This window comes from Rhipicephalus sanguineus, chromosome 7, assembly GCF_013339695.2.
Source record: "Rhipicephalus sanguineus isolate Rsan-2018 chromosome 7, BIME_Rsan_1.4, whole genome shotgun sequence".
Lineage (NCBI taxonomy): Eukaryota > Metazoa > Arthropoda > Arachnida > Ixodida > Ixodidae > Rhipicephalus > Rhipicephalus sanguineus.
In genome coordinates, this window is record NC_051182.1 from 138,035,049 (window position 1) to 138,045,368 (window position 10,320).

Here is a 10,320-nt window from a genome sequence, read left to right on the forward strand (position 1 = left end):
AATTTCGGATTTTTTAATACATTGACTCTATGGGGAACTTGACGGTGCCACAGATGAGTCCGGGAAATCGGACATGTCCGGAATTTCAGGCGTCCGGGAAATCGGACGTCGACTGTACTCCTAACAGTTCACAGTCGGAACAAATATGTTCAAAAGTTACAATAACGTTATGATACATTTTGATGAAACTAGAGCAAATAACCCTCCTCCTCTACCTGGGCAATCTAACCTGGATGTGTGAAAATTATAATGGTAAATTATTGATTTATTTAAAACATGACTCTTGAATTAACATAATGTCGGGAGTTGTTTTGTGTACGAGATAAAGAAGGTCAGTGTGCCCGGAGGATACAAAACGCCAATTCTGCTGAAGAGCTTTTACAGACACTATGGCAGACTTAATATAGTCAACTCCACTGCAGAACGCAATGTGTCCTGCTTGCTGTTGTGTACCTTCTTTTTTATTTTGACATGGGAGAATACGTTGGAGACAATGGGGCACTCTTTTGCTTTTTAGTTAATATTTCCGAGCCTCATATCAAATCAACCACTGGGTCCAGCGATGACAGGTAACTGAGAGTTGGCGAGCTTCGCTCGAACAACATCTTTGACTCTGAGAGTTTGATTCATTGCCATAGTTGTCAGACTATTAAAGGTGACAGTGGGTGGAGGGCAGGAATGAACGAGGCTGTCTAATGCAGTGGCTAACATCTCAGTCAGAGCTGCCAAATCTGTTAAAAAGACGTTCCATTACTATCCGGATAGCCTTATCAATCACTGTAACAACTGCGGAAGAGGCTGTCACTTCTAGTGACTCACAGTGACGTGCTCTTTAATCAAGGATGCAGCCTCTGTCTGGGAACAATGGCATTTTTCCACAATTTTCAGAATCTGCATCTCACGATAATGGGCGGGTCAGTTATTGTCCATAGATGTGTGTATTCCATCACATAATAATAATGAGAACTAACAGACAGTAATGCCAAGGAAAGTATAGGGGATGTACTCTAGAAGAACTTGTTTTCGGGCGAGTTGGTGCCTTAGTTTGCTGATTGGCGCTCCTCTGTCTCTTTCCTCCGGCCCTTTTTCATGTTCCTAGCTTCGCGCCACTTACGATATGTTCAGCAAAATATAGGGGATGTTATTTGTAATAATTGGGATACATATGTGAAGAAAGTAAAGTGGACGAAAAGATAACTTGCCGCCAGCAGGGATTGAGTGGTGCATTCGGTCCCTGCCGGCAGCAAGTTATCTTTGCGTCCACTTCACTTTCTTCACATTTATATCCCAATTATTACAAATAACATCCCCTATACTTTCCTTGGCATTGCTGTCTGTTAGTTCTCATTAATATTGTGTCTAACAACGAAAAACAAGCCCTTAAAATTAATCTTTTCTTCCATCACATAAGCAACACCTGGGAGCTTCTACCTCAGCCCATAGGTCGGCAAAAAATGTGGAGCTCACTCAGACTCACTCACGAAACATATCTTACCCTTAGGGCTCACTCGGACTCAGATTCACCAAACTTTTCCTCATCCGGACTCACTCGGACTCACACTCACTATAATTTTTCTTAACCGGACTCACTCGGACTCAGACTCACCAAAATATAATTCACTTCAACTCACTCAGACTCAGACTCAGACTCACGGCTCGATCTGAGTCTGAGTGAGTCGACTCATGAGTCCGTTAGCTTATAATAGCCTTTTTCTATCATAATGTCAATGCCCTTTAATGCCAATATCTCGCATAATTGGTGCGCTACTTAGCATCTTTTGATCTCGTACCTTCAAATACGAGTTATCTGAGTTTGCAGTTCAGTAAGGACCTTTTTATTGAAAGAGATGACTCACACGAGATATTTTTATCAGTAACTTCCCGTGAAAAAGTTTGCGGGGGGAGGTCAAGGCACTTCCTCCCCCTGTCCCTCCTCAACTCACGCCTCTGATCAATAAATATTGGGCTGACGTATGAACGGTAGCGCGTTGAAGTATGTGGGACTATACGTGAGTATAAACGTGAGCCGACATAAGGCTGATAGTAATGCTGAAGTAGAGTAGATAGGACCATAGGTCGGCAAAAAATGTGGAGCTCAATCAGACTCACTCATGCAAGATATTTTGCCATTAGGGCTCACTCGGACTCAGATTCACCAAAATTTTCCTCAACCGGACTCACTCAGACTCAGACTCACCAAAATTTTTCCCAACCGAACTCACTCGGACTCAGACTCACAAAAACTTCACTCACCCGGACTCACTCAAAATCAGACTCACGTCTCGATATGAGTCTGAGTGAGTCTGAGTGAGTCGACTCATGAGTGAGTTTGCCGACCTATGCCTCAGCCTGATGCGGAGTGTGACCCACCGATTTGGGGCATCTCATTGAGGACCTGCAAGGGTGCCATATCCAAATCACCAATAGTTATAGCACTACAGCGGTCCAGATATCGGCACTTCTACACGGAATAAATAGGGCCATGCTTTCAGTTCAAAGGGGCGTATTAGATTGGCAAAAGAGACGATAACGCTCTCAGTTGGTACCCACATATCACCTACAGACCTACTGCATCTGAAAACTGACACAATGCCGGCACAAAAGATCACCTTTAAGAAAGCCTTGGGAGTAATAAAGGTGGGTGCATCACGAACAATCCCCTTCATGCAAGCGAGATGGGTTGGCACAAAAGCACGGACTGCAATGTACGCCAATCTCGTGCAGGCAAGCAAATCATTCAAGCATTGAACACTTGACAGCTTACATAGTATGCGAGTCTCCCCAATGTGCCTCACCTCCGAAAAGTCAAGATAATGCCCGGTTACGCTGCACAGCTCTTTTTGGAAAAGCCTCAGATTCGCTCAACCGAATGGCTCCTCCATGAGTGGCACAAGTGCACCAAGCAAGCTGCTTACTCCGTTCCGGAGGAGGCACTCCAGCAGTACCGACTCAGTAGGGCGGCTTGCCGACCAGGGTGAGCCCTGGCCAGGTCCGGAAACCGGCACCGACGATTCCTGAAACAACAACAAGAAGAAAAGCAGAAACAAGAACTAGACATGTGGCCAACCCCCTCTCACAAGCAGGGCCACTCCCTTGTTCCAGTGGATTGAATGGGGCAGCTGGCCGAATATCATTGACTTGGCGGGTTCTTCGTCGTCCAAAGATGCCGAAAGACAAAGACCATGTCATGAGTCAAAACACTCAAGAGATGCACGATATAGGTCGTGTTTGCTTACATACATCCCACGGTGACATCGATGTCGTGAGGTGCTGCATTTAAAAACTTATTTTATCATGGTGGTGTTCAAAGAGCCCGTGTCAAAGAAATTCCAGTAATAATAATGATAATTGTTGGGATTTTACGTCCCAAAACCACGATATGATTATGAGAGGTGCCTTAGTGGAGGGCTCTGAAAATTTTGACCATCTGTGGTGTTCTTTTACGCACACCTAAATCTAGGTATACAGGCCTCTAGAATTTTGCATCTATCAAAATATGGCTGCCGTGGCTGGAATTCAGTCACGCGACCTTTGGGTCAGCAGTCGAGCGCCATAACCACTAGACCACCATGGTGGGTCAGAAACTTCAGTATTGGTGTCGTTGATTTGTGAGCGAAAAACCGGCGTTGCTGTAAGCGAAACATTGAGATAGATGGAAATAAAAAATTAAATTAATTGTCCTGCTCCACTTGGAAGCAAAATCAATCACGATACCGAACTCCCAAGCGTAACTATCAAGGAGGTTAGAAAGGCCCTTCAAGGCATGTCCCACGGTAAAGGAGCTTTAGTAGATAGCATAACAACCGATTAAAAATCTTCAGCTTGAGTGGGAATCGAACCCAGGCCTTCTGCGTGGCAGTCAGGTGTTTTATCACAGAGCCAAGCCATTGCTTAAGACTGCTTTGAAAAAAAAAAAACCTACACAGGCATCATGCAGTACGAGGAGTCCCATTAACACGTAATACATTGCATGGCAGAAGGGTAGAATTGCACAAGACATCACACCATGTGGATTACACGAGTGGGTGGTTTAAAGGCCCACCCACTACAAATCGTTCAGGCATAATTACTTATCATTATGAGCAACAGCATCAACAAAGTGCACAGCTGCGCATGTTGCCTTACGGACGCGTAGTGGGTACTTTGCCAATTCGCAAAAGGGAATAATTATGGCGTAGTGGGCCCTTTGCAACTGTACTCGCAGTATGCATTCCAGGAAGTTTTTGAATACGCTCTAGGCTACATCCATTACTGATATTTTGCAGTTGATGCGTGTGCGTTCACACAAATTGATCTCACAGGCTACGTCGCTTCCCAATTTTGAGTCAGTACCTCTTTAAATAACTTGTTTTATGTACAACTCAATTGTGTTCATGAACCAATGGTGTCACCACGAATCACCAATGAGTTGGTGGTACCTAACTACAACAATCGTTGCAAAAACTCGCAGCGTTCCTAATGTATTCGCTTAAGATGACTCGAGGATGAAATCCATCTCGTGCGGCTCTTTTACCGTGCAATTTATAATGCGAACGCCGTTTTTTATATTTTTTAGTCGCACAACGCTGCAAAGATGAAGTGAATGCATGGCTCATGCAGTTCAAGCCACTCTTCGAAAGTATGCCACATTTTTATCTTTATTAGAAACACAAAGGCTGCACAAAAGTGCACACACACATCACATGCTCAGCACACGTTTTGTCATCTGACACCTGATGGTCTCAGATATGTGTAACTGTGCTTTTGTTGAGGAAGCAATTTGTGCTGTACGTTCATAATGCGGATAAGACAGTTCGCTCTTGTGTGTTTTGCTATGTAGCGTGCTTTTTGTCTTTTTTAACATGAAGCCGTATGTGTGATGACACGCTTTCTAATTGTCCATCGCTGTTGCCTTGTTATTTAAGGACTGTGGCTCAGTCAAGCTGTTTGACGCCTTCTTCTGCAGCTTCCCTGTCTCTGTATTTCTTTAGGAAGAAATAAATTATTATTTTTCTGCTTCATTTCGCTAAGACGGCAAGTTGGGCCAGCTGGTTATGATTCACCTTGAACTTTGTTACAGCGCAGCACTGGACACGGACAAAAGGAAAGAGAACGAACAACACAGCACCGTGTTGTTCCTTCCTTTTGTCCATGTCTAGTGTTGCGCTGTAACGAAGTTCAAGATGAATCATTTTGCTCACATCAGTTTTTCATTTAAGGTCACATTCAAATGTAACACACAAGCCTTAGTAAACTATGAGCAGCAGTTGGGAGTGCTTAACTTCTTGACACATTTAGAAAAACGACTGCATGAAATCTGTGAGGGACTGCCTCCTACTTCTGAAAATCGAGAGCACTCCAGAGACAGTTGGACTGTCTCCATGCCAAAACACCACAGCGACAGCGTATTTACTCTTCTCCCAGAACAAAGCGTAACAACAGTTTTGTTATGACCTGAACCAACCCCTAATGTTGCAAAAAATTGCAACAGCATCTCAAAGCACCAGCTCCCTTTAGAATAGGAAGGGGGAAACAGCGCGCTGCTGCACAAGGGAAGCCAATTGTTGTTCTGCATCACGACGCAGGGTGCCAACAACCAAAGAAAGAGTTTGCCAGGAACTAACTTCACGCAGCAAAGCACTCACTCTCAGCTAAACGTGCAACAAGATAACACCCTGTGAAATGATGTGCCCTGCGTATCCCTAAACGATTTAATCACACAAAAAATAGTTAAGGTGAAAGATATGACCAGCAGTGATAATTCCGGCACACATCAATCTAGGCATGTTTGTCAGGACCGAAGTCCATTAATAATCTACAGCAGCACACAGCCATTGCTTCTAGTGCTGCATGTAAATACTGCACATACACTAAACATTACCACATGCAGGACATCACTGACCCAAAGACACGCCCATATACTCTCTAATTTACATCAGGGCTATTCAATCACACTATGACAGCATAAGAACTGATTTCGAAATACCCAGTACTGAAATAACAACTCAAAAGTGTGGAGCTGACGTTAGAATCAGCAACGAATGTGGAAAATTTGCCAAACATCCTCTCCAGCAGTTTTCACCAGAAAGTACTATACACACACAGAGGAAGTTGCATGGTGCTGGTGGTGTGTGGTGAGAACGGCACACTTTGAGCGCACATAACCTCCAGCAAATTGCAGTTAGTTAAGGCACAGGAACCAAAGCCACGCCTACTGTGCATCCAAGATGTCGCCCACTTTGAGGTACTGCCGTATGCACAACCAGCAGTCTCGACCAATGTCAACCAACTGCTTCCGACCGTCACTGCGCTTGTGGCAAGTCACGCCGTACTTGACGACACCCGCCACGCGCATGAAGTCGTCCAACTCAGAGAAGCTCTTGAGACTGCTCCTGATCCGCGACACGGCCTCATTCTGATCGACAGAGGCGAGTTCCTGAACTTTCTCCACCAGTCCGGGGTTGAAGTGAACTAGTTCAGCGGCTTCGGCGCAGTACTTGTACCTCGTCCCCATGACGAAATGCGCCGCCCGCGTCACCAGTGCGAGATTGCGCCGCTTTACATCCACAATGGTGAACCAGTCCTTGCCGAGCTCCCGGCGTTGGCTAAGCAGCATGTAAAGGAGTGTGTAGTTGCTGCAGATGCCTTGCGACAGCTTCGAGAGAAGCAAGATGGCCGACTCATAGTTGTCCGGATAGAAGGCAAGGTCGTAGATCATCCGGCTGGACCGCACCGTCTCCGCCAGCATCTGAATCTCATTCTCGTGAAAGCAGAGGCCCCTCACGGACAGCCTGCATATGCTCTTGTTGGCGGACAGTGCTTTCACCAAGGCAAGCTCAGTCCCGTAAATGATGTCCCCGGCACCATTGTCAAAGAAGGACAACGTTAGCTCCCTGAGCACTGTCGTGCCTGTGATGTACTGCGCAATCAGGGTACTCACCTCGCTGCTTAACAGGTCTAGGCTCAATCTCAGGCAGAGAGACGTCACGTGACTGCACGAGGGCAGCAGGGACAAGGTCGTGCGCAATGGTTCAAGCTCATCAAGCTCAGTCGAGTCGAAGCTGACGCAGGACATCTCCTTGCACTTCGTGAGCGTAACGACGGGGTCCTTGATGGCCTGATGCGTGCCGAGGAAGAAGCGCTGTCGCATGCCGGCTTCCCGCATGGCCAGGCATATCTCGGCCACATCCTCGCTTCGGAGTCGGGCGACAGTGACCTGCTTCAGGGTCGTGCTGGACGCGAGCGCCTTGATGAAGGACCGGCACTCATCCGAGTCGAAGCAGGACAGGTCCAGGGTCAGCTCGACCAGCGTCTTGTTCTCGGTCAGGGCAACGAGCCAGGGATGGATCCTACTGGACACTTTGCCAAAGTTCTCCATGTGTAGCATGCTGCGCTGCGATGAGGACTCGTTCCAGATGCAGTCGACCAGGTTGAAGCTCCTAAGAGTCCGGCTCTTTGCAAGCAGTGTGGTTATGAGACCAATGTTCTCGTTGTCCAGTGAGAAGTGGAGCAGGTTCAGCTCGGACAGCGTATCATTGGACAAGAGCGCCCCGATGATTTGACGAAGCTTGGCGTGGTCATTCAAGTAGCGCGACAGGACGGTGAGGGTCCGGAGGGTCCGGTTCTGGCGCAGGTACTCGGTAAAGATGGAGCCGCTAGGGGACGTGTCCGGGTGCATTATGAGTGTGTTGAGCGCCAGCGACGTAATTGTCGAGTTCCGCTCGAGTCCCCGAAGGATGGCGCGCGTGTACTGGCTCTCGATGTGCGTGTGGCTCATGGCGAACGTTGTGAGCGACCGGGTGCTGGCTAGGAACTCCGAGAGGCCCTCGACGAAGACGTCGTCGAAATGAACCTGGCTGACTGCGAGCTCCCGCAGCTGGTTCATGAACGGCAGCGCCGCGGCGAAGCACTGCGCCGAGTGCTCCGCTACTGTCAACAGGGACAGCTTGAGCTTTCTGAGGCTCGGGCTCTTGCGCAACGCGTCGCATATGAGTCTGTGGTGGTCCCTGAATATGTAGCCGTTCATTTCGACCGAAACGACGCAACGGTGCAGCGTCAGCAGGTGGTACAGCAAGGTGGCGGCCTCCCGCTTCCGTTCGGGCATCTCCAGGGAAACGTACGCGCCGTGCATTTCGACGAGAGACAGTTGGCCCGGCGAGAGCTCTCTCAACTCGTGACCCGCCTGCCAGAAGTATTCGTTCCACAGGTGCAGGTCTTGGAAGATGTCGCACAGCCGACCCTCGCCGCTCGTGCATCGGGTCCGGTAGTTTATGCTGGAGCCGGAGAAGTAACTCTTCGTTAGGACCGCGAGGGCGCTCGGTTTCCTCCGAGAACTACCCCATGAGCCACGCTTGTGCCTGGGCATGATGAGTCAACGAGGTAACTTGGGGACTTATGTGCGCTTTCACGGACGGGGCAAACCCGATCAACGCTACGAAAGGATCATCGGAGAATCGCGTTCCACGTGCCGCGACATTTACGACGTGTAGAAAGTGCGCTTACTGCGGTAACGCCGGGCATTTGTCCATTCGCCAGCGTTGATATGCGAAACCACAACACACGGCAGACACGTAACGCCAAAATGTTTTAGTGGTTCTAGCTAGTCCTAGGCCAGTGATAGTCGTTTCTTATAGAAGAGGATGATGACGATGCTAGCAGCCTTTTCCTTTGCAACGGGTCCAAATTGTACGACGGGTCGCAGTAGTTTTGCGACCAGGAACCAGCGTGACAAAAAAATATTAAGATCGAGAACAACAAACAAAAAGCCACACAAACTGTTGTGCACTTGTTGCCAGAGGCACTGCGAGAGGGACCAAAAGCAGCGAAAAGTACAGTCGCAGCAGTAGTTACTTCGTTGAGTAACGTCCCTAGTAACGTGAACGTACTGCCTGGTCATTCAAGAATAGACTTTCATACAATAGTTTTATTAAAGCCGAGCTGTTTAGGCTTGAGTTCAAGCAGCGGCCGGCTCAAAACTCGGCGTAGCTGTACAAAGCGAAGTGGAAGCATAGCATAGCAAGAGGTGGGAAAGAGAAGTGAGTTGAGGAAGAGAGAAAAGAGGAGAGAGGGTCAATTATAGCATAGCCATGCATTGTGTAGCAAGGGGTAGGAAAGGGAAGTGGGGATGAGGAGTGATGTGAGGAGGAGGGAGAGCAGGGGAGAGGGTAAAGCATAACATGCAATGAGACGTTGGCATCGTGGTGCGGGAGAGAACGAAGCGTGCTCCATGCAGCAGCAGGACCATGTATGGAGCGGTGTCGGGCTGTTGGCAATACTTGGCAATCTCGTGTTAGATAGCTGTGCTACAAACTGTACTAATAGTTTAATAACTGCCCTCCAGGAACAAAATTTCTCCATTTACTGTCGTGACCATGCTTTAGAGACCAGTGATAACGTAGCGTACATTGTGTGCAGCAGCTGATTCCGGGCATGTTCTCAAAGTATCCATGCTGTATAATTACCATATAATTACCCATGTAGAATTGGCATGTTTTTGTTAAAGGGCCCCTGACAGCCGATTTCTTGTTTGTGACATTTATGTTGTAATAAGTAGGTCGATGTCTTGTAATCACGGAATGACACCGCAAATGCTCCTACGTGATGTCTAAATAATCCTAGCAGCGTTAATTGTAGTCATTTTTAGTGTAGGTTCAAAACGCGCGCCGAAAGAGGATAAGAAACTAGCGCCGCGCCGCGGCGGTCGCGCCTCGGGGCACGCGTGATGACGTGCGCTCAGTATTGGGTGACGTCAGCCACGCGCTTGTTGAACTGTCAGTTGGAGAACACAAACACGGAGAGCTCACGCTGCCTGCCGACACGTAGCGAAGAAGGAGAAGGTGGGAAAGCAAACATGCTTCGCAATATACCACAGTGCATGCACCGCGCATGTTCTGTCTGTGACGTCGACAACACTTGCTTTACCTCTGCAACGTCACAAGGGGCCTACGTCTACGTCATACTAGTGGTTATGTTGATAGGAGTTCAAAATTCAGATGAGCACTCAGGCTTACTTTAAAACCAAATTAAAATATCTTAAAGACAACGCTCGTCACTCATAATCGGTCAGAAGTTCCCCCGCATGCAGGACTATCAAACAACACAAGCATCTCGAGTTTCCAAATTCGGTGTCAGGGGTCCTTTAAAATTCAGCACTGGGAAGAACGTGAAAACCGCATTTTCATATAAGATATGTATCTAGGGGTCACAAAGTGAGGCAATAATTATCGCTGTCAGCCACCCAATTAACTAAGATTGAATAATGAACTTTTTAATGGGTACAGCAAGCAAGCATGTTTGTATCGAAAAGTTGGGCGCAGTCGCATTTCTACACAGTTCCACTTG

At 47.7% G+C, this 10,320-nt stretch overlaps 1 protein-coding gene across 1 annotated transcript; it reads right to left on the reverse strand.

Annotated features, from left to right (window-relative positions):
- Window positions 1-4,476: 4,476 nt before the first annotated feature.
- Window positions 4,477-8,707, reverse strand: LOC119400064 (uncharacterized). The gene has a single exon (XM_037666989.2). It carries the CDS (start codon window positions 8,342-8,344, stop codon window positions 6,191-6,193), a length of 2,154 nt encoding a protein of 717 aa, XP_037522917.1. The 5' UTR covers window positions 8,345-8,707; the 3' UTR covers window positions 4,477-6,190.
- Between the last annotated feature and the right edge of the window lie 1,613 nt (window positions 8,708-10,320).

Excerpts from the sequence above, each read along its gene's own strand:
- LOC119400064 (XM_037666989.2), bottom strand. The coding sequence starts at position 8,344 with ATGCCCAGGCACAAGCGTGGCTCATGGGGTAGTTCTCGGAGGAAACCG.